The following is a 24,568-nucleotide window of genomic DNA, read 5'->3' on the forward strand; positions in this document are numbered from 1 at the left end:
AGTCGCCATATTCTGTAGCCACCACTCATAAAAGACCAAATTTCCCCTACAAAACAAGGTTTGAAATCTCGGTTTCACGACCGGTTTCGGGGCTGACCGAAACCGAGATAGGTGCAGAAAAATACCAAAAAACAGGGTACCACAGCCTCCACTAGCAGTAAACAAAACTGTATGAATATGCTTCAAACAACCAGCAGCAGATAGGTAGTAACAACTTCATGTAGACCCTATTTCTTCATGAAGCTTACTTGGGTTTAAGAAGAAAGGTGCTGCATAGATTGCTGCCCACCAGGGAAATAAAAAAATATGAAGAACTTGATCAAAGATGGTCACTGAGAGGGGAGGGGGGGTGAATCAGTGAGCTCTAAAAATTTGACCCAACTCGTTTGTTTCTCACAACTCACTCGTTGGAGTCTTCGGCATTCAAACATTGTGATCAGGCATATATACACATACACTACTGGCAGTCAACCAAACTCACACATTTGTATGCACCCTTGCCACGCTATCACAAAGTGGCCAGACCTACACTCGCGAAAAAGTTTAGGTAGCTGCAACTACAAGGGAATATCAGTCCCCTTGTGATGTAGCCTGGGTGAAATAAGTCTCACTTAGGACCAGGTTGTGTAATAGGTTGGCCGAATGGGCAGATTAGGGTAATTAGGGCAAAATTAGGGTTAGGGTTAAGGTTTCGAGTTTAGGGTTTATGTGGTATGAATATGCAGGTTGTAAGGAGTCTAATGGTATAAGTTTGGGCTGATTTGGATAGGGTTGGAAATCTAGGGTTTCGGGTAGGATGCCTTATGAAAATTGAGCTGTTGTGAGATCTAGGGTTTAGGGCCAGATTTGAGGAAAAGGGCTTATAGTGTTTTGATGTGCAGGTTTAGAGGATCCTAAGGATGTGAAGATGTTAGGGTTTGGACAAGTTCCAAAATTCTGCTGTAGAAGGCAGAATCAGGTTGCAGGTTTAATGGAGGTCGAGTGGTGATGGGAGAGGGCAACTATGTTAGAACTGTACAAGGGAAATAACAGAGCAGCAGGTTAACTTACTGGTTGCAGAAGACAAGGCAGCGGCTTGAATATATAACAGACTTCCCGACCTTCACAGTGCAAGGAATCGCAGGAGAACCCACCCTTCACCACCTTGAGTCCACAAGGATGCGAGCTCACAGAGGAGCAGAGGAAGCAGCTCGATGGCAGCAATTCTCAGATCTGAAAAGTCAGTTTTTTTTAATGCAATAATAAGTGGGGGAGCCTGCCCACGATCTGCCTATTTATAATAAAAAGATGGCCAAAGGCCTTACACAATTATGTAGATTTGAACTAGGAGTCCTAGTCCTAAATCCTAAAACCAATCCTAGTCAGATTAGGAGTAGTGACTCTCTTAACCTGAATCCTAATAAAAACAATATAAAACACAGTGGACTCATACTCTAACTAGGAGTACAAGTCAAACAAATAAAAAAAATCATCCCTCTAAAATCGTGGAGGGGAAAACTAAGAAACAAATATAAAAGACTGTTTTAACCTTCCTAATTAAAACAAAAAAAGAACTAAAAGGCTCCAACGAATTGCAGCCTAATCAAGGCTGCTCTTCTTCTTCCTTCGTGTACTTGGACCTGCATCACCTTGTCCATCTGCAACTACTACTACAACAACAACAACTCAGCCTTATCCTAACTAAATGGGGTCTACTATATGGATCCTTTCAAAACAAAGTAGGAAAAACTGAAGTCCTCACAAAGGGAAAAGAAAGTAAGAGGAATGAAGAATAAAAAAGAAGAAACGAGATAAGAAAAGTGAGAAATGGAAAATGAAAAATGAAAGTAAGAGGAAAGAGGATAGCCCAGCATTACAGGAAAATCCTGGCTACATGGTGTCGACAACGTGGATCTTTTTGCTCCAATAGGCTCTATCTGAGGTCATACTTGGCACAAGACCCATACTATGCATGTCATTCCTCATAAGCTCACCTATGGTCATTTTAGGTCTGCCCCTAGCTCTTTTAGCTTCTTCAATCGAGATCAAATCACTCCTCCTTACTAGGGCGTCCATAGGCCTCCGTTGTACATGTCCAAACCACCTCAAACAACATTCTCGGAGCTTGTCGCTGGTTGAGGCAACTCCCACATAAGCTCTAATATGTTCGTTCCTCACTTTATCCTTCCTAGTTTTGCCACGCATTTATCTTAGCTTCCCATCTCTACAACACATAGCTTCGCTATATGGCACTTCTTAACTGCCCAACTTTCCGCCCACTACATCATAGTAGGTCGGATAACAGTCCTGAAGAACTTTCCTTTAAGCTTTACAAGAATGTTTCAGTCACACAGTACTCCGGTCGCACCTCTCCACTTCATCCATCCCACTTTAGTACTTTGTAAAACATCATCATCTATGTCACCTTTTTTGTGTATGATAAACCCTAAATATCTGAAATAGTCACTTGCCTGTTTCTCTCTCTCTCTCTCTCTCTCTCCTCAATTTTCACCATTTCATCATCCATCATAGTGTGACTAAAGTTACATCTCATATACTCTGTCTTTGATCTACTAATCTTAAAGCCTCTTGTTTCCAAGGTCGATCTCCACATCTCTAATTTAGTGTTAATCCCTTCTCTTGTCTCATCCACCAAAATGATATCATCGGTGAAGAGCATACACCACGGTACCTTGTCTTGGATGTTCTTAATTAATTCATCCATGACAAACGCAAACAAATAAGGTCTTAGGGCTGATCCTTGATGTAACCCAACCGGCTAACCGTAATTGTGAATTCCTTGCCCTAGCCTCCCACAGATCTCACACTAGTCACTACACCCTCATACATATCTTTAATTACCTTTATATATTTACTTGACACCCCTCTCTTTGCAAGCTCATACCGGATTAAATCTCTAGGGACTTTGTTGTAGGCTTTCTCCAGGTCAATAAAGACCATATGGAGATCCTTCTAGATATGGAGCACACCACAAAACCTTCTCTTGAACGCTTGAATTCAACAATGAAACACAAAGCATTTGGAGATTCTTGGGTTTAACCTCATGGGAGCTTTCTTTAACTCTTATTCTTTGGAGGTTTTCTTCTTTTTGTTGTTGAAGAGATGATGAAAATGAGCCCTAAAACTCACTTAAGAAGCTCAACAAAGGACCGCAACCCGTGCTTGGTCCGACTGCCCAGTTACCAGTCTGGCAGACTGTTCTTTGCTCATTCCGGAGGGTATAACTTCTTCTGTATATCTCCCTATTGGACTGACTCTTGTTGCAACTGATTAAAGGCTAAAAAATCTACAACTTTGATAGAAATAGCCTTCCTTTAATTCTGCCAGGAAGATGCTTAAAAACCCATCCATATGTCATATGAACCAAATCCATGCCGACCGGCACCCGATGAGAGTTTACCGGCACATAATGGCCACTCACCGCATTGGTTGAGCCCAAAACGACATCGGATGAGTCTTGGCCGATGTCGGATGAGCCTCATTGAGTGCTGGTCAGAGAGCGACTCGTATTGGCCTTTGTTAGAGCCCTAGAGCACTTGTCTTCATCATTTTCGACTTCTGTCCACTAAAACGTTCATATCTTTCTTGAACTCCGATTGACCTGATTTTTTTTCTACGTGAAGAAGACTTGAAGGGCTACATTTTTTCATGAAGACACCAACAACCCAGGTGCAGTGCATGATTCCCAAAAATTGCCTTGAACTTGATTGATATGCAAAAACTGCTATCTTTAGCCTACGCGCCATGCCAGAAGAGTATGCCATAACTCTCCATCCCAATATCTTATTGACCTCATTCAAATTTTCCTGGAAAACTAACTCACATATCTTCATCCAACTATAAGGTAGCTCAAAAAGTCCCGAAGTTACTGTTCCAAGTCAAGACTCCCTAGCTGCCATCTCATGCACTCAATCCACAACAACCTGCCATGTGGCTGACCGCGTGCCTCCATGTCATCATACGCCATGTGGGACCTCTCCCACCACAGATCCACCTGGGCCATGTCTTCTAGTATGGCCACCTCACACATCATGCACCTTGCATGCATACATGTGCATGCCACATCATCATCATCACTTCATGGCCATGTTACCTCCTGTGAATCTCCATACATTGGCCCCCTCAGCTTCATGCTTCCACCATGGTCAGGCATGCCATGTTACCAGATGACCCTGTACACTGCCACATCATCAGTACTCCTCTGTATTGACCACAAACACTTGGACTCGCCCATTTTGCTTCTTTTCTGTGCACTGATACGAAAAACTCCATATCTTCCTCATACAACCTCGGAATGAGGTGATTCCAGTTGCATTGGAAAGAGGACTCGAAGCACTGCAACTTTCCAGTTTATGCCCTCTTCCAATTCTGCCACTTGGCAGTAAAGTGGACAAATCAGCATGAACCTATTGAGTGCACCATGCAATATGCAGATACACCGTTCTCTTTGCTGCCACTTGTTACCAACCACTGTAGAACTCTGTAATAACCTGACATACACTGCCAGCTGCCACATGAGTCTCAAAACCTCTCTAACACTGTCACTGCACTGTCTGCACAACCAACATTGGCAGCTCTGCTAGAACACCTGTGAACCCTGTCACAACAATGTATACCAGTACACTGCCTGTACACCTCTTTACACACAACTGCCAATCTGTACTGCTGCTCTGCTGACTCAGCTGACTGTACTGTGTTTACAACAATGACAACAACACATGCACTGTGTGTGTGAACAAAAAAACACTCAAAACAGGGACTACGAGTGCACAACTACCGATCAACCTTGCTCTGATACAATGTAGCAATATTAATCAAGCTTAGATCTGTACCAGTGAAGAAGAAGAAAGAAGAATCAATCCAATCCCTCTCATGGTAGTGATAGGGACTTTTTATTAAAGAGAGAAACAAACCCATTACAACTCTATTCTCTAGTAATACTGCCACACTACAGCCGCCATATTCTATAGCCATTACACACACAAGACAAAACTACTCCTATCATTACAATGAATACCAAAACACCCTTATTGCTAACAAAGATCTCCAGCTTGATTCTGGCCAATCAATCAATCAGTAATTACCACAAACCATGAAATGGAAATGGAATCAATCAGATAATCATAGAGCAGCACCATACACTTAGCTATGCTTCATCGACTTATTGAGCATCTTTCGACCAAGTCATTGGATAGAATTGATTAAATTAAAGGTGAGCGAGAATATTGGTTAGTCAATAGTCTGTAAATAAAAAATACTAATAAATAGAATTACTTAATTTTATTTAAATATATTTAATTAGTATTAATTAAATAAATAATAATAAAATTATTCAAATAATTTTCTTTTTATTTCATTTTACTAAATTTAATGACATACATTTAATCCCACTCGCCTTCTGGTCGGATCTGGATTCTTTGGGATCCTTCCAAACTCCACATCTCTACTACCCACTCTTCCCAATTTGTTCATCTTCGCCTTTCTTTTCACAACTCTCCCTCTCCCTTCTTTATCACGGTGGTTTATGCTTTCAACCAAGCCATTGATTGTCTTTCCCTCTGGGCCGTTCCCTCCTTAAGCCCGGCTTGGACTCTCTTCCTTGGGGAATCAGAGGGGACTTTAATGTTGTCCGCTCTCAACTCGAGAAGTTGGGTGGCAGGCCCATCGATCTCATGGCGGTCAACCCTTTCAATGGCTGCATCAAGGATCTCAGCCTTGATGATCTCCGGTGGTCAGGTTCCCCTCTAACCTGGCACAACCGTCGAGTGGGCCCTGATCGCATCGCCTGCAAGCTAGATCGATTTCTCATCAATGAAGTCTGGCTTTCCTCTCTCCTCCATTCCCATGCCTCCATTCTTGTCCAAAGTCTCTCTGATCATTGCCCCTGCCTCATCTCCCTCCAGCCTTACTCCTCCTTTGGCCCCAAACCCTTCAAGTTCTTTGATATGTGGACTTCCCACCCCCTCTATCAGTCCACCATCAAGAAAGCTTGGCGCTTACCGGTTTCTTCTCACTCTCTCCCTCTGGTCGCCCTAGCTTGCAAACTCCGAAACTTCAAAGCTGCTCTTCGAAGATGGAACCTCTCTACCTTTGGTAATATCCCCTCCAGGCTCTCTTCATGACGATCTGATCTCTCTCAAGTCCAATTCAAGCTTCAGTCCGACCCTCTCAACCCGGCGTTTGCCGCCGAGGAGAAGCGTCGCACCGAAGAGCTCTCCTCCCTCCCTAGCCGAAGAAAGCTTCCTTCGTCACAAATCCCGTTCCAAATGGTTGGAACTCGGTGACTCGAACTTTGCCTATTTCCATCGCTCCCTTAAAGCTAGGCATAACTCGAATTCCATCACCCTCCTTATTGATTTTGATGGGTCCTCTCTCTCCTCTCCCACTGAAATCAAAGAGGCTGCCTCCTCTTTCTTCTCCACCCTTTTCAATCTCTCACTCCCCCCTCCTTCCCCTATTCCCCCAGCTCTCATTGATAAGTTTATTCCCCCCTCCCTATTCCATTCCCTCATCGCCATCCCCTCTGATGACGAAATTTCCCAGGCTATCCTTTCCCATAAGACCAACAAGGCTCCTGGTCCTGATGGCTTCAGTATTGGTTTCTTCCTCAGCTGCTGGGACTCTGTCAGAGGTGAGATCTTCAAAGCCATCCGCAGTTTCTTTTTCAAGCCTGGTCAGCTTGCTCAGATCAATCAAACCTTCATCTGCCTTATCCCTAAAAAGGACGGGGCCTCTTGTTTGACTGACTTTCGGCCCATCTCCCTCTGTAATCTCATCTACAAGTTCATTGCCAAAATTCTTGCCAACCGGATCGAGGCGGTCATTCCCTCCCTTGTCAGTCCCAACCAGTCCGCCTTCATTTCTTGCCGGAGTATTGCGGACCACATCATCCTCTGTTCTGAGATTGTCAGAGACTTCGACCGCAAATCGCACTCCCCGGCAGCTCTCTTAAAAATTGATCTCCACAAAGCTTTTGATTCCATCCGTTGGGATTTCATCTGTGATATGCTCTCCCTCATGGGCTTCCCTCCAGTATTCATTCGCTGGATCTATGCCTGTATCTCCTCCCCCTCCTTCTCTATCTTGGTTAATGGATCCCCAGCTAGCTTCTTCCGTTCCAAAGTTGGAATTCGCCAAGGTTGTCCCCTCTCCCCTTACCTCTTCTCCCTTGCCCTAGAAGTCCTCTCCAGGGGCCTTCAAACTAAAACTGACCTCCACCTCATCTCCCCTCTTCCTAAATGCAAGTAGACCAATCCCTCCCATCTGGCCTATGCCGACGACCTAATGATCTTCTTTAAGGCATCCCCCTCCTCCATCTCTGCCATCATGGACTCCCTTCATCTATTTGAGTCTCTTTCTGGCCTCCGTGTCAACCTCCTTAAATCCAAAATTTTCCTCTCTGGTATCTCGGACTCTTCAAAACAATCCCTCCTTCTCTTAACTGGTTTCTCCATTGGGTCTCTTCCTGTCACCTACCTTGGCCTCCCCCTCATTCCTGCTAGACTCTCCAGCCACCACTGCACTCCTATGCTTGACAACATTTGTAAGCATCTCCAGCTCTGGAAAGGCAAGCTTCTTTCTTACGTAGGTAGACTCGAATGTATCTGTTCGGTTCTCCAAGTAACCTACATCTACTATACTGGTATCTTCTACATCCCTAACTCCACCATCCAGACCATTGAGCGCATCTTATGCGCTTTCCTTTGGAAGGGTAGTGACACCCCTAGATTTCTCCACCTTGTCAGTTGGAAGTCTATCTGCCTCCCCAAATCTGAGGGTGGCCTGGGCCTCCGCTGTATTCGTGACTCCAACACAACGGGCATTCTTAAGCTCATTTGGAGAATCTCTTCTCGTCAGGATTCTATCTGGGTCTCTTGGGTCCCCTCTCATCTTCTTAAATCTGACTCCATCTGGACTGTCCCCATCCACGCTAACTCCTCTTGAATTTGGCGCAAGATCCTTTCTCTCCGCCCTCTGGCCCTCCGCGGTATCTCCTCTACCATTACTAATGGCACCTCCACCTCCCTCTGGCTAGATCCTTGGCACCCCTTAGGAATCCTCTTTAATTATCTGGGCCCCAGGGCCATCTATTCCTCCGGCCTCCCCAAGGACGCCCCTGTCTCCTCCCTCATTTCCTCTGGTTCTTGGACCCCTCTCCCAGCCCTCAACCATGACATCCTCTCTCAGATTTGGGCAACCCTTCCCCCGTTACCTCGTAATCCCTCCCCTCGCGCGGATAAGGTCACCTGGCTCCCCTCCCCCATCGGCATCTTCACCTCCTTTTCTGCCTGGAATCTTTCCAGAGATCCTTGTCCCTTTGTCCCCTGGCATAACCTAGTCTGGTTCAAAGGCCACATTCCCCGCCATAGCCTTACTGTTTGGAGAGCCCTAAGACTTTGCCTGCCCACCCAAGCCTTCCTAATCCACTGCACTATCCCACTCTCCCCCTCTTGCAACCTTTGCTGGATTGGCCGTGAAGATATCCCTCATCTCTTCTTTGACTGCACCTTTACCTCCACCATTTGGAAAAAGGCCTTATCCTCCATCTGGCCGCGTAGCAAAAGGATCAGAAGCTTTGATCGTGAATGACAATGGTTGCTCAAAACCTTTTCTGGGAACTCCATTTGTGACACTATAGGGAAGCTTGTATTTAGCCCCGCTATTCATCATATCTGGATGGAAAGGAACCTCAGGAGATGGACTTCCAACTCTAGATCGTTTGATGTGATTTGGAAAGCCATCTCCTTCGATGTGTCTACCAAGCTCAGTACTATCCGTCAGAGGCGCTTCTCGGACAGCCTCAGAAATAGGCATATCTTGACTTTTTGGGGCCTTGATTATCCCCTTTTGCGGTCCGCCTCCTCTGCGTAGGCTGGTTGATCGCCCCCCCTCTCCTTTTCCTTCTTCTCCTTCTTGTACATTGGCTCTTTGGTTCTCTCTTCCCTGCCCCCTCTTGGGGTTCGGTAATATATTTATTTACCAAAAACAATGACATACAGGTTATCTTTGTCTCGCTGAAAGCCTGTTCGCAATTTTAATCAAATTTTGTCTAGGGCTCTCCGTGTGGAGGTTTGGAACCCTGGATTACAACATTAGTTTTACTCAACTTCTTGGGAGGTATGTCAAGGACAACGTAATGTCTCCCGATGGGTATAACATTCATGGTTTGACCGGGTCCCAATATCAGATCAGATGTCATTCTAAGTCGACGGAGGGGCCGAGTAAAAAACACTGTTGACTGAGAAAAACGGACATCCTAAGGCGTCTAAAGAATCCCATATTCTTTGTTCCATGTGGAAAAGGTCTTGAATGGTGTATTTTAATGTCTAATTCGAGAGTTTACGGGATCTCTAGGGTCTCATAGGTTCACTAAACGTACTAAAAGAGGGTTTTCCTTTGAGTTTTCAATAACTAAAGTGCATCTTCTATTGTGACTGTTGTTTCCCTGAAGTCCAGAACAAAAGTGTTCGTCTCCTTGCACCAGAAGCCTGCCATGGCATCTATTGGGGCCTGCCAAACTGAACAAGTCCAGAGTTCTTGATTGCGTTCAGAATCTCTAACTTAATGCACAGATTTCTGAAACCCGCGAAAGCCGTTGCGCGGTAGCCTGCGTAGTAGTTTGTTTGTTTAGTACGCACAAGAGTGTGATCGCTGTGTGTTAGCGCAACGGTGCTCTATGACAGGCTTACTCAAATAGGGGCGAAAGCGAGCCTTTGGCTCGCCTTGTTTTGGAGCGCTAGCGGCCCCCCTTTAGAGTAAGGCCGTTGCTTGTTTCATGGTTATCAAGGCGTCGCCAAGGCTCACCTTGCTGCCTTGTTGGTGTCCCTTGATTTTTGGACCCTCTCCAATGCCATGGTCGCCTTGCCGCCTTGATAATTATGGCTTGTTTAGGGTTGAAGCGCGTTAGCGCAGTAGTTAGATTGCGTATCACGGTAGGCGCTCACGTTTTTTGGCTTCGCAGGAGTGTGCATCTGCGCACTTCCGTTTTCTTTGCTTCGGCCTCAACTCTAAACCTTTTAAGGGCTTGCCAATGCCTTTTTTTATATACGGCTAAGGCATTTTAGTGCTTTTCTCAGTTCCTATTCTGCTACTACCACCATCCAATTTTTGATTACAGAGCAGCGCATACACTTTCCAATTGTTTTATTACAGAGCAGCATATACCATGACTGATTACAGAATTATAGAGCTGCACCATAATTGATTACTGAGAGGCACATATACTTTCCAATTTTTTATCAATCCATTCAGAGTCCCTACTTAAGGAGGGCCATAATTGATTGTAGACTATCATAGAGATAAGTTACGACAATCCATGTTCTGCAGCACTGTAGATTTCTATGGATCCTCTTAATCTTATCTCTCCTTGTTTGATATACTCAGTTTGCTAATGCTTATACTGAATAGTATTGGCTATCCCCTGCATCCTAGTATAACTTGTTTGATTGTCTTTGCTGTGTTCCCCTCTTTTCTCTATGTTGGCTTTTCTGATGTAAGTTTTTATTGATATCTGTTCCCTTGCTACACAGTTTCTTTTGATTATTTCTGGACTGAATTATATCATAATGACATTGTTTTTGTATTTTCATATGCTTAAATTGCGTTTTCTTTTTGGTTGCCCATATGCACTCTCACTTTGGCGGCTGATGCTCTGTTTTCCTTACTTTAAAGATTATTGTGCTCTGTTCTCAGGCATCGGACTCTTCGTGGCCGTTAATGGGATCTAATGCCACACAACCTGGGCCACAACTCTCCTCTCCACTCCAGCTGCAACAAAGACATCAAGGTTTTCTTGATGACAGGAATAATGTTTCCGCAACTTCGGTTGGCTATATGAAGCCCCTTCCTTCTCCTGCTGTGCAGCCTTCACTTGTTTCCGCACATGATGCGGTGACCAACCAGAAGGTATGCACTGTGATTTTGCCTTTTTATGTGTATATTGGGTAGCTTCCTCATGCATCACTTGAATTTCTATTCTATTGTTGATTTTCTGTAGTCAATTGTGTTGCACCCCTTGCAGATGGTGCCTTCACAGAATGTGGGAAGTGGTCCAGCAGCTATGTCTTCTTCGCCTGGTTTTCTGCGTTCTTCCCGGGGGGTTATGTCTACTAGTAATTTTCTGTACTCATTTGTAATAGTATACCCCATGTTGCTCCAAAAGTGCACTATATGAGGGCATTTTCTGGTTCTGATTTTATTTACCATCTCCTTTTTATAGGTATGCTTAGACAACATTCATATAGTACAGGGTTTGGTTCTGCTTTGAACATTGAGACGCTTGTTCAAGCTGCTGAGAGAAGGGACACTCCTATAGAGGTATCTTGTAATAGATTTAAAGGTTTTTTTGGTACCTCCCAGTAGGTTAGTTTGACGAGGTATGGGATCTATCTGTCTAGGTTAAATTCTGACGATGCATATCAAGAATATTATTACATTACATGTATTAGCTTTTTAAAGTATAACAATACTGGAACTATCTGGTAAGATGGAATATGCTTAAGAATATGCTCTGATGTCAAGGGCAGGCGGTTGTCTGACCTGTCTGTAACCAACTGATGTAGTGTGAGTCTAGACCTAACTCCTGTGCAAGAATCAAGTCTGCAATTTGTGATGGGATCTATCTGTTAAACCCTTATTGTAGATGGTCCACTTTTGGTATTTCTTTTGATTTGTAAGTTGTTGAAGTCCCACTTTTTTATGCTGTGCAAACTGTATTTCATTTTATATTATTTTTCTTTTGGTAGTTAAGAGTCCATATGTTATTTCCTTAACCACTCGCAAGTCGCAACACCGTCTTAATTCTATTATATTTTGGTGTCTTAAGACCAATTCTACCTCCTAGTTCTAATTTTTCAGTATGAATGTATTACTTGGACGTAGTTAACTTGATTTTTTTTCATAGTCCTCTTTATTCCAGTGTATTTCTTAGATCTTGCTCGAATGGTGTGAATGCTTTTTTTTTTAGAATTTGCATATTTTGCAATTTTTTCTGCCAGTTCTATCTTCTCATTCTCTAATCTATTTTCTAAAAAAGGCCGTACCCAGTGCAACCAACTGCCAGAAGGAGAAAAGAACAGGGAAAACTTTAAAGGTATAGAGCCCCATAAGTTTTAGAAAAGAACACCTCTCCTCACATACATTCATAAACTGAAATAGAAATAAAAATAATAAGTAAATAGAAAACAGAAATCATAACACTAGCTAATGATAAAAGCTGCTGCAAGTGGGGTCCACAGGCTGCACTCTAGCAATACGGTAGCTGTGAAACTCGTCGTCAATCCACATAGAGACTGTGGATGGCTGAGATCTACGATGTCTCCTCTGGTAAACGCGGAATCCTCGCTTGGATGGTATGATATCATCATCAAATCCTTCTCGTCGATTCCAATTTTATTACCTCCATCGCCTTTCCTTCCCACCCCTTGAACCGATCAAACCCTCCCTCCTACTTCCCACCGATTAAAAGGAAAAGAAAAAGAGAAAAAGAAGAGTGAGAGAAGAAGAGAGAACAAGAACAAGCAAACAAAAAAAGGGTACATATCTGGTTCGAATCCCTCCTTCCCGTTGTACCTATCATGCGTTGGAATTTGCTTGTCGAGGTCAAAGTCCCAGTCGAACTTCCAACGATCCCGCTGCTGGTTGTTGAAGTCCCCTACAATTCCGCCACTGCCTTGTTTTCACCAGAGGTAGAAGACTCCCTCACATCTTCCACCCCTCGTGAATCACAATAAGTCTTCATCTTTAAACCCTTTTTTTCTAACTTTCGCATGTTACACCCTACATAACTCTATTTATACCCACATTGTATAGGGTTATTTCCTTTTTGGTTAGTTTTTCCAACACTGGCCCCCTTCTGTTAGTATTTCCTTTTTTGAACCATAGTGGCTGATTTAATGATCAGACTGGTCAGAGATCTTACAAGATTGATTTTGCTATTATTTCCTTTTCATTCTGGTCATTAGTATTAGTTTTACATCTATCTTCTTGCATCTGTTCATACTTTGCTCTGATTTGCTTAAATCTCATATCAGTGTGATGCAGATGCACTACCTTGGACTGAACCAAATCTGTTTGGGGACCCAGACGGAAATGAACCGGTCCAATTTGGGTCTTTGGTTAGTAGGATATTTTAGGATTTTTATTTATTTCTATTTTGGGATTAATATGCAATATTTTATATTGATAGCTTAAGTAGGAGGTAGCTACTAGGATTTGTTTTCCTAAATAATTTGAGTTTCCAAATTAGAGTAGGTCTCCTTTTCATGTTGGGTTTCATTTTTATTTTAGTACCTGTAACCGTGCAATTAGAATTCAAATTTGAGATAATGAATTGAGCTTGTGGTTGTGCTGAGCCTGCATGGTGGCTAGGTGTGTGAACTTCTCTCCTGCCCCCCCTTCTTCTTTTGCGATTTCCCCTCTCCCCTGCAAGTCTGATATTCACTTCTCATATTTTCTCCTTTCCTCCACCGGTCCTCCACCAATTTGGTATCAGAGCCAAAGGATCCATCTCCCCATCGCTTTCAGTCTCTCTCATCTCATTCTCCTCCTTCCCTAGTCTCTTTTTCTCCGTTATTGTTTCCTTCTTTTCCTGAGCAAACTCCCCTGACAGTACCAAACTACCTTCTTGGTTACCGGAAAAAATACAGACCCACCCCTCCCTTTGATTCCAGAAGAATACCCTCCCCATCCCCTTGACTTCCACTGAAACCCCAACCGTAGCAACCCCCTGCAGATTCCCACAAAGAAAGAGAGTTGTCTGTGGAAACAGAGGTCGAACCGAAAACCCAGACCCACTCCTCCCTTCGATACCAGCAACTAATCCTTCCTGTCGATTCCAGATTTATCACTCCCACCGCCTTTCTTTCCCACCCGCTGAAACAGTCGAACCCTCCCTCCCCATTCCCACTGATTGAAAAGAAAAAGAGAGAACAAGAACCAACAAACCAAGAAAAAAAGGGTACATACCTGGTTCAAATCAATCCTTCCCGGTGTACCTGTTTTGCGATGGAGTTTCCTTGTCGAAGTCAAAGTCCCAGTCGAACTTCCAACGATTCCGCTGCTGGTTGTTGAAGTCCCCTACAATTCTGCCACTGCCTTGTTTTTGCCAGAGGTGAAAGACTCTCTCTCGTCTTCCACCCCTTCCTTGTGAATCACGTAAGTCTTCAACTTTAAACTCCTTTTTTCTAACTTTCGCATATTACACCCTACATAACTCGATTGATACCCACGTTGTGTAGGGTTATTTCCTTTTTTGTTAGTTTTTCCAACACTGCCCCCCTTCTGTTAGTATTTCCTTTTTGAACCATAGTTGCTGCTTTAGTTATCAGACTGGTCTGAGATCTTACACGATAGAATTTTTTTTATTTTTTTTTTGGTGAATAAAAAATTATATTACCAAAGCCCAAGGGGGGCGAAAAGGAGAAGAGAACCGAAAAAAGGGGGGGGGAAATGTACAAAAAGGGGAACACCGGGGGGGGGGGGGGGAGAGTAGATCCCAGGCCCAACTAAGTGGGGGAGAGGGATCTTAAAAGAGCACTATCTAAACCCCAGGACACAACAATATGCCTGTTCCTTGGGGAGTCCAAAACAGCCTTGGTAGGAAGAAAAGTAAGCTTAGTGGAGACATCCCAGAAGATGGCTTTCCAAATCAAGTCAAAAGAGCGAGATTTGGAGGTCCATCTCCTAAGGTTCACAGATCGAGCATCCAGGGTAAGTCATGACCAGCCAAAGCCACTCTCGAGCGAAAGGGAGATGTCTCCTACTGCGAGGCCAGATAAACGAAAGGGCTTTTTTCCAAATGGTAGAGGTAAAGGGGCAAGCAAAAAAAAAGTGGTCAATGTCTTTTGAACAATTCAAACAGAAGATGCAAGATGTGGGGACATGGATTCTGCGGTGGGAGAGGAAGGCTTGGATAGGGAGGCAAAGGTTAAGGGTTCTCCAAGCAAGGAAGCTATGTCGAGGGATGTGGCCTTTGAACTAGACTAACTTATGCCATAGGACAGTAGGGGCTTGGGTTTTGATTAGATTCCAGGCGGATCTAAAGCTGAAAAGGCCATTAGTGGAGGGGAGCCAAATAACCTTGTCCGCGTGAGCATGGGGGGAGGGAGGGAGGGTGGGGAGGGAATTCCAGATCAAGGAGAGGGCGAGGGGGGGGGGGACTAGGAACCCTGAAAAATGATGGAGGAGAAGGGAGCAGACTTTGGAATGTCGGAGGAATAAATTGTTTTGGCTCCAAAGAAGTTGTAGAGGACACCAAAAGGATGCCAGGGGTCAAGCCAGAGGGAGGTGGAGGATCCATCCAAGATGGAAGAGGAAATGGCTCTAAGGGCCAGGGGCGGAGAAGAAGGATCTTGCGCCGGATTCAAGAAGAATCCGCAGGACGGATACGATCCAAATGGAGTCATTCCTGAGGAAGTGGGAGTAGACCCAATGGACCCAAATGGAGTCATACTTAGAGGAGATTTTCCAAATAAGCTTCAAAATACCCGCGGTATTGGAATCACGGATACGGCGGATGCCCAGACCTCCTTCGGATTTTGGGAGGCAGATGGATTTCCAGCTAAGAGGGTGGAGGAATCTGTGGGATTCTTTTCCTTTCCAGAGGAAAGCACAGAAAAGGGCTTCCATAGCTTTGATGGTGGCTTTGGGAAGGGCAAAGATGCCGCACCAATAGATATAAGAAGATTGAAGCACCAATTTGATGCATTCAAGCCTGCCTGCATAGGATAGGAGTCTACCCTTCCAAAGCTGAAGACGCTTGTGAATATTGTCAAGCATGGGAGTGCAATGATGACTAGAGAGCCTAGCAGGGGTGAGGGGAAGACCTAAGTATTTCATTGGAAGAGAGCCAAGAGAAAAACCAGTGAGACGGAGGAGGTAGTCTCGGTCAAAGGTCGAGACACCAGAGAGGAAGAGTTTGGATTTAAGGAGATTAATGCGGAGGCTAGAGCGACTCTCAAAGAGGTTAAGGGAAGCCATGAACTCAGAGATGGAAGAGGGGGAAGCTTTGGAGAAGATCATAAGATCGTCAGCAAAGGCCAAATGGGTGAGGTTCAGATGCTTGCATTTGGGAATTGGGGAGATGAGGTGGAGATCGGTTTTGGCTTGGATGCTCCTGGAAAAGACTTCCAGGGCTAGAGAGAATAGAAAAGGAGAGAGAGGACATCCCTGACGAATACCAACTTTAGATTTGAAAAACCCCGCCGGGGAGCCATTCACAATAACCGAGAAAGAGGGGGTGGACAAGCAGGCATGGACCCAACGAATGAAAGCAGGGGGAAAACCCATCAGGGAGAGCACATCACCGATGAAGTCCCATCTGAGGGAATCAAAAGCTTTGTGAAGGTCAATCTTCATAAGGGCAGCAGGAGTGTGGGATTTTCTGTCAAATCCACGCACAATTTTTGAGCAAAGGATAATATCATCCGCAATGCTTCTACCCTCTATGAAGGCAGATTGGTTGGGGCTGACCAAGGCAGGGATGACAAGCTTGATCCTATTAGCTAGGATTTTGGCAATGAACTTGTAGAGAAGATTACAAAGAGAAATAGGTCTGAAGTCGGAAAGAGAGGAGGCTCCATCATGCTTAGGGATGGGGCAAAGGAAGGTTTGGTTGATCTGGGCAAGCTGGCTGGGGTTGAAGAAGAAGCTGCGAATGGCTCTGATGATTAGTACTAGTTTTACATATCTTTTCTTGCATCTGTTCATACTCTTCTCTAATTTGCTTAAATCTCATATCAGTGTGATGCAGGTGCTACCTTCGACCTAACCAAATCCATCTGGGAACCCAAACGGAGATGAACTGGGTTCAATTTTCAATTTGGGTTATTTATTTTTTTCTTCTATTCTTGGATTAATATGCAATATTTTATTTTGATAGCTTAAGTAGGAGATAGCTACAAGGATTTGTTTTCCTAATTAATTAGAATTTCCAAATTCTAGTAGGTTTCCTTTTTATGTTGGGTTTCATTTTTATTTTAGTACATGTAACCGTGCAATTAGAATTCAGATTTGAGATAAGGAATTGAGCTTGTGTTTGTGAAGAGCCTTTGTGGATAACGGGGCGAACTTCTCTCTCTCTCTCCCCCCCCCTCTTTGATGTAGATTGAAGCATGAAGAAGAGAAGAACCAGGAATTACTGTTCACGTGAACAATGTCACAGCCCATATTGCCTTGATGGAAATCCTTCTAGAAGACCCAAGTTGAAGACTAAAAAACTGTTCACGTCATGTTCAATGTAAACGGTGTCAAAGCCAAAATTTTCCTTGCTTGGGATTGATTTTTAGAAGATCTTGTGGGCCTATCAAGTGGAGGAAGTTTCTATCCTGATGCTGCCATAGATTAGTTTCTAATTTGATTATCTTTGCATGTTTAGAGTTATAAAGCCTTTAGTAGCTTCTAATTTCATTTAGTTTCTATTTCCATTAGTTTCTATTTTCCTAACAGTTGCTAAGTTTTACTTTCTATTTCTGTAGCCCAGCCTCAGTCTATATAAAGGCAGCTATTGTAATTGATTGACACAGAATTAATGAAAGAACTTTTAAGGCAAACTTTTGCACTCGATTATGGAGGAATATCCTTGTTTCAACAATTGAGATAGCTTTGGGTGAGAGACCCAGGCTGAGAAAGCCATTACCCTACCCCCTTTCTTTTATCTTCTCCCTGTTCTGCTCAATCTCCTTTAGTACTGCTGCTGCTATTTCTCTGTTGATCAATACCAGTGCTGTGAAGACTAATCGAAGGCTGCAATCATCCCCAACATTCCAAGGCTGCTGTCGCTGCTACTTCCATTCGATTGGAGACTCTTGCTGTTCCTGCGAGTTGTGTTGCTGCTGCAACATCTGAGTTGGATATCTTCACAATCCTTCATCAAAGCTGCTTGGTTTTTGAGCATGGAACCACACCACCTACCAGTCCACTCGATCCCAGTTCTGGTCTATTTTGCTGGCTGGACTGTTCCATAGCCATAACCTTCTATTTTCATTCCCCTCTCATAACTCCACTTCTGTCCATCAAAATCACATCAAACTTGCAGCGGAACTCCATCTCAACAAGCCCTACACTCAATCCCGAGTTTGGTGTTCTAAATTCCACTGGTTTGGGAGATTTGTCCTAACCTTCTATTTTGGGATTCCCTTCATATCTCCCTTGTTAGCCATCAAAACTGGCTGAGATTTGGAACACAAGACCTATCCAGCCCCTGCTCCATTCGATCCTAGTTTGACACCAAACTGCTGGCTGGATTGCCTAGTATTTGTTACCTTCTATTTTGGTGTTTACCTTCTAATTCTGATTTGCTTCTATTATTGATGATCTGCTGCAACTATTATCGATCCTACTGTAGAGTGGTTCTTAGCTGAACCCCATCTACATCACACTCTCTTCTTCTTATGTGATTTCCCCTCTATCCTGCAATTCTTATATTCCCTAATCATATTTTCCCCTCTCCTCGACCGGCCCTTCACCAATTTGGTATCAGAGCCGAAGGATCCATCTCCTTCCCCATCAACCTCTCTCATTCCCTTTGCTGTCAATCTCTCTCATCTCATTCTCTTTCCCTATTCTCTTTTTTCTCCGTTACTGTTTCCTGTTTTCCCTGAGCAAATTCACCTGACAATAACAAACTACCTTCTTGGTTCCTGCCAAAAAAAAAAAGAGTCGTCCCTGTGGAAACAGAGGTTGAATAAAAATTCTAGGCCCACTCCTCCCTTTGATTCCAGCGGCCAATCCTTCCCATCTATTCCAGCTTTATCATCCCCACCGCCTTTCCTTCCCATCCCCTGAACCGTTCAAATCCTCCCTCCTCCTTCCCACCAATTGTAAAGAAAAAGAGAAAAAGAAAAAGAACCGCGAGAGAAGAAGAGAGAACAAGAACCAGCGAACCAAAAAATAGAAGGGTACATACCTGGTTTGAATCCCTCCTTCCCGGTGTACCTGTCCTGCGTTGGAGTTTCCTTCTCGATGTCGAAGTCCCAGTCGAACTTCCAATGATTCTGCTTCTGGTTGTTGAAGTTCCCTACAATTCCACCTCTGCCTTGTTTTTGCCAGAGGTAGAGGACTCCCTCACGTCTTCTACCCCTCCCTCGTGAATCACGATAACTCTTCATCTTGAAACCCTTTTTTCTAACTTTCGGCTATTACCCCCTACATAACCCTATTGACACCCACGTTGTGTACTTCAAGGGTTATTTCCTTTTTTGTTTGTTTTTCCAACACTGCCCCCCTTTTGTTAGTATTTCCTTTTTTGAACCATAGTTGCTGATTTAGTGATCAGACTGGTCTGAGATCTTACACAATAGATTTTGCTATTATTTACTTTTCATTCTGATCATTAGTATTAGTTTTACGTCTCTCTTCTTTCATCTGTTGATATTCTGCTCTGATTTGCTTAAATCTTATATCAGTATGAACTGGAGCCAATCTGTTGGGGAAACCAGACGGAGATGAACTGGGTCCAGTTTGGGTCTTTGATTGGTAGGTTATTTTAGGATTTTTATATATTTCTATTTTGGGATTTAAAAATAAAGGTCGCGCCCAGTGCATGAGGCTACCGCTATTGCAGGGTTTGGGGAGGGTCATAATGTACACAAGCTTACCCCTACTTTTGCAAAGAGGCTGTTTCCAGACCTTTGTGAGCAAAAACGCGTTTAAAACACCGTTTGCCATTTGATTGCGAAGTATACGGGAAAAAAGGCAAACGGCACACCCCTTCGTTTTAAACGCTGTATACGTTTTTTTAAAAGGGTAAAAATGGAAAAATAAAAAAAACCCTAAATCTCAAAACCCCAAAATCACATTCACTATTCACTCCTTTCCTTTCCCTTCGGCCTTCCCAATCTTGCACCTCGCCGTTTCCTGCAAACCCTGGCCCAACCTAAATGGAAGGAAAAAGCCTACAATCGAAGGAGATCTGACGTTAGAACATCAGCTTGGAGATTGCAGACCCAGCCTGAAGCTTCATTCGTTGTGGGTTGGGATTTGGGAACTTGGAACGGTGAATATTGTCTGCTGCTCTACTCCTCCTTCTCCGTTCTACTCTGTTTGCAGACCCAGCTGCTATTCCTGACTTGGTGCCACGTCTTTGAACTTTGAAGGTGACCGGTTAGCGTTCTCTTGCCCATATCTTAAACTTACTTCATATCAGAATCTGTTCAGTCCTATTGTTAGAAAATATCTTAATATCAGAATCTGTTCATGTTTTGTCAGTTTGTTTCAAATTAAGATTCAGTTTGGGAAAAAAAACAAAGAAATTTGCATTCAATGAAAGTGGAATGTTTGGTCTGGATTTATCAGAAACATTTGAACATATATCCAAAGTCCATACTCTTTTGTTCTGTTTCTCTTCTGATTTTAAGATGTTCTGGTTTTGTTATAACTCTTGAACCAACCCACGTGATAAGAGTGGTGTGCTTCATGCCATGGATATGCGTGGTGTTTTGTACATTTGACAAACCCATTCTAATACAAATAGGTTGCTTTTGTTTTATATTAATTAAAATAGGCACAACCAGTTGAGTTTGTTGCTATTCATATAACACCAATTCTGTAACAATCAAGCTTATGCTGGTGTACATGAACTCCCAGTAGAATGGACATGGTAGGTGCTTTCTAGGGTATGAGCAGTCATGTAAGGATTTTTACCAAAAAAAAAAAAAAAAGAGCAGTCATGTAAGGATGACAACAAACTCAGAAATGCAAATTAAGCTTTCTTTCTAATTTCTTCATCATTGATGATGTTGGATGATATTAGATTGTATATATTGGAAGTTTGGAACTTATAATAGGTGTTGAATATATATGCATTAATGTTGGATGTTTAGTTATTTTGACTATTAGATGCAGGTATTTAAGTAATATTTCCTCGGCTTATAAGAGTATACTGCCGTTTTTTGGGTCTCGTTTTTTTGAAATTTATGCGTTTAAACACATACCGTCCATTTCCGTTTTTTAACAGTTCTCCGTTTTCTTGACCGTACCATTCGTTATTTTACGCCGTTAGAAACGTGTACCGTTGGACTCCGTTTTTTTGCTGTTCCGTTTTTGCTAATGTTCTAGACTCATACTCGTGACAACTGGTCAAAATGGAGCAACCTTACTGTTACACCACAGCCCGCCCTCTATTTTGGGATTAATATGCAAAATTTTATTTTGATAGCTTAAGCAGGAGATAGCTACTAGGATTGGTTTTCATAATTAATTTGAGTTTCTAAATTAGAGTATGTTTCCTTATCATGTTGGGTTTCTTTTTTATTTAAGTACATTTAACTGTACAATTAGAATTCAGATTTGAGATAATGAATTGAGCTTGTGTTTGTGAAGAGCCTGTGTGGGTAGGTGTGCAAATTTCTCCCCCTCCCCACTTCTTATGTGATTTCCCCTCTCCCCTGCAACTCTGATATTCCCTTCTCATATTTTCCCATCCCCTCCACCGGTCCTCCACCAATTTGGTATCAGAGCCAAAGGATCCATCTCCTTCCCCATCAATCTCTCTCATTCCCTTCGCTGTCAATCTCTCTCATCTCAGTCTCCTTCCGTATTCTCTCTTTTTTTTTTTTTGGTTACTGTTTCCTTTTTTTCCCCTGAGCAAACTTACCCGACTGTACCAAACTACCTTCTCGATTACCACATAACAACAACAACTAAGCCTTATCCCAACTAAATGGGGTCGGCTACACGGAACCATTCAAAATAAAGTAGAGAAAAATGAGGTCCTCACAAAGGGAAAGGAAAGTAAGAGGAATGAAGTGTAAAAATGAAGAAATTGGATAAGAAAATTGAGTAATGGAAAATGAAGAATGAAAAAATGAAAGTAAGAGGAAAGAGGATAGCCCAGGAAATCAGGAAAATCTCAGTTACATGGTGTCGATAATGTGGATCCTTGCCCTCCAATAGGATCTATCTGAGGTCGTACTTGATACCAGACCCAGATTATGCAAGTCAGTTTTCACAACCTCACCTATGGTCATTTTAGGCCTGCAGCTAGCTCTTGTAGCTCCTTCAATCGGCATCAGATCACTTCTCGTTTTTGGGGTGTCCCCAAGCCTCCGTTGTTCATGGCCAAACCACCACAGACAACATTCTCGGAGCTTGTCACTGATCGGGGCAACTCCCACATCAGTTCTAATACGCTCGTTCCTTACTTTATCCTTCCTAGTTTTGCCGCACATCTATCTTAATATCATCTCTGCAACACATGACTTCTCTACATGGCACTTATTAACTGCCCAACAATCCGCCCCATACATCATGGCAGGTTGGACAACAATTCTGTAGAACTTTCCTTTAAGTAATGTGTCGGTCACACAGTACTCCGGTCACAGTTCTCCATTTCATCCATCCCGCTTTAATTGTTTGTGAAACATCATCAACTATGTCACCTTCTTTGTGTATGATAGACCCTAATATCTGAAATAGTCACTTGGCGGTATCTCCCTCTCCTCGATTTTCACCATGTCATCATCCAGCACAGTGTGACTAAAGTTACACCTCATATACTCCGTCTTTGATCTACTAATCTTAAAGCCTCTTGTTTCCAAGGTCGATCTCCACAACTCTAACTTAGTGTTAATCCCTGCCTTTGTCTCATCCACCAATACGATATCGTCGGCAAAGAGCATACACCACGACACCTCGTCTTGGATGTTCTTGGTTACTTCATCCATGATAAGCACAAACAAATAAGGGCTTAGGGCTGAGCTTTGATGTAACCCAACTGTAATTGGGAATTCCTTGCCCTGGCTTCCCACAGATCTTACACTAATCACCACACCCTAATACATATCTTTAATTACCTCTATATACTTACTCGACACCCCTCTCTTCGCAAGAACATGTCGGATTAAATCTCGAGGGACTTTTTCATAGGCTTTCTCCAGGTCAATAAAGACCATATGGAGATCCTTCTTGCATGCTCTACATCTTTCGATAAGCCTCCTCAGTGGTATGACTCATTAGTTTTTTGCTTCTATAGTTATTGTAGCTTTGTACATCACCCTTATTTTTGTAGACCGGAACTACAATGCTTCTCCTCCAATCATCTGGCGTCTTCTTGTGATCATAATGTTTTTAAATACTTTGGTTAGCCAATATACCCCATATACTCCTAGGGCCTTCCACACTTCTATTGGGATCTCATCTGGGCTCGGTTACCACACACACACACGCACTAAAAAAAAAGAAACCAGACTCACCCCTCCCTCCCTCCTTTGAGTACAGCAGAATTCCCACCACATCCCCTTGACATCCATTGAAACCCTAACTTTAGCAACCCATTGCGATTCCCATAAAAAAATGAGTCGTCTTTGTGGAAACAGAGGTCGAATTGAAAACCCAAACCCACTCCTCCCTTCGATTCCGCAACCAATCCTTCCAGTCGATTACAGCTTTATCACCCCCACCACCTTTCCTTCCCACCCCCTGAACCGATCAAACCTTCCCTTCCCCCTTCCCACTGATTAGAAAGAAAAAGTAGAGCGAGAGATGAAGAGAGAACAAGAACCAGCAAACCAAAAAAAAAATGTACATATCTTGTTCGAATCCCTCCTTTCAATGTCGAAGTCCCCTACAATTCTACCACCACCTTGTTTTCTCCATTGATAGAAGCCTCCCTCATGTCTTCCACCCCTCCCCTGTGAATCACGAGAAGTCTTCATCTTCAAATCCTATTTTTTTCTTTTTTCGAACTTTCCCATATAACCTCCACATAACTCTATTGAGACCCACGTTATATACTTAAAGTTCCTTTTATGTTAGTTTTTCCAACACTGCCCTCCTCCTTTATATAATTCTGTTTTGTTCTTTCATTTTTTTTGTCTTTCCATTTTACCCTTCTAATGTCTCTTTATTCCACATTGTCCTTACTTTAGCCTCAATTCCTATTTTTCCCTCCATCTTTAATTCTTAAATTTATTTTGTCCCTCCTTATTCTGATGTCCCAATAGCCCTTAGAGATTCTATTTATTTACAGCAGAGCCAAACTTGAGGCTACATCATGGAGGTTTGTCGGGAGCTTGCTAATATGAATGACACCTTCTATGATAAGGTGTCAAACATGATAGGATCTTCGGAAGATGGATTAGTGGCCAACGAACGTGACGATCAAGCTAAAGTGAACGGTCCGATCAAGGTTGTAATTGAAGAATTTATCGACGATCTGATTTCAGTTTTGAAAACCCGCGATCAGATTCCCATCAAAGAGATGTCGTTTGCAAAACTCTTCCTCAATTTTTTCTCAACACCGGGGCAATTGATATAGGTGCACTACCTTGGACCGAACCAAATCCATTTGTGAACCCAGACGGAGATGAACCGGGTCCAATTTGGGTCTTTGGTTAGTAGGAGATATTTCTATTATGGGATTAATTTGCAATATTTTATTTTGATAGCTTTAGTAGGAGATAGCTACTAGGATTTGTTTTCCTAATTAATTTGAGTTTCTAAATTAGAGTTTGTTTCCTTTTCATGTTGGTGTCTCTTTCATTGAAGTACATGTAACCGTGCAATTAGAACTCAAATTCTCCTATGTCAATCTGAATTATGTTTGGTCTAATCTTAAACCTTTGATCTTTTA

At 43.0% G+C, this 24,568-nt stretch overlaps 1 protein-coding gene across 6 annotated transcripts in view; it reads left to right on the forward strand.

Annotated features, from left to right (window-relative positions):
- Nucleotides 1-24,568, forward strand: part of LOC122666173 (CCR4-NOT transcription complex subunit 1-like) — a 91,343-nt gene that overhangs the window by 26,912 nt on the left and 39,863 nt on the right. For 2 of the 6 annotated variants that reach the window (XM_043862305.1, XM_043862307.1), the window contains exons 15-17: nt 10,693-10,905; nt 10,997-11,111; nt 11,219-11,316. In XM_043862305.1, coding sequence (XP_043718240.1) covers nt 10,693-10,905; nt 10,997-11,111; nt 11,219-11,316 — 426 coding nt within the window. The remainder of the gene's footprint in view (nt 1-10,692; nt 10,906-10,996; nt 11,112-11,218; nt 11,317-24,568) is intronic. The other 4 variants (XM_043862309.1, XM_043862311.1, XM_043862308.1 and 1 more) reach the window with 3 other exon arrangements.

This window comes from Telopea speciosissima, chromosome 6, assembly GCF_018873765.1.
Source record: "Telopea speciosissima isolate NSW1024214 ecotype Mountain lineage chromosome 6, Tspe_v1, whole genome shotgun sequence".
NCBI classification, from domain to species: domain Eukaryota; kingdom Viridiplantae; phylum Streptophyta; class Magnoliopsida; order Proteales; family Proteaceae; genus Telopea; species Telopea speciosissima.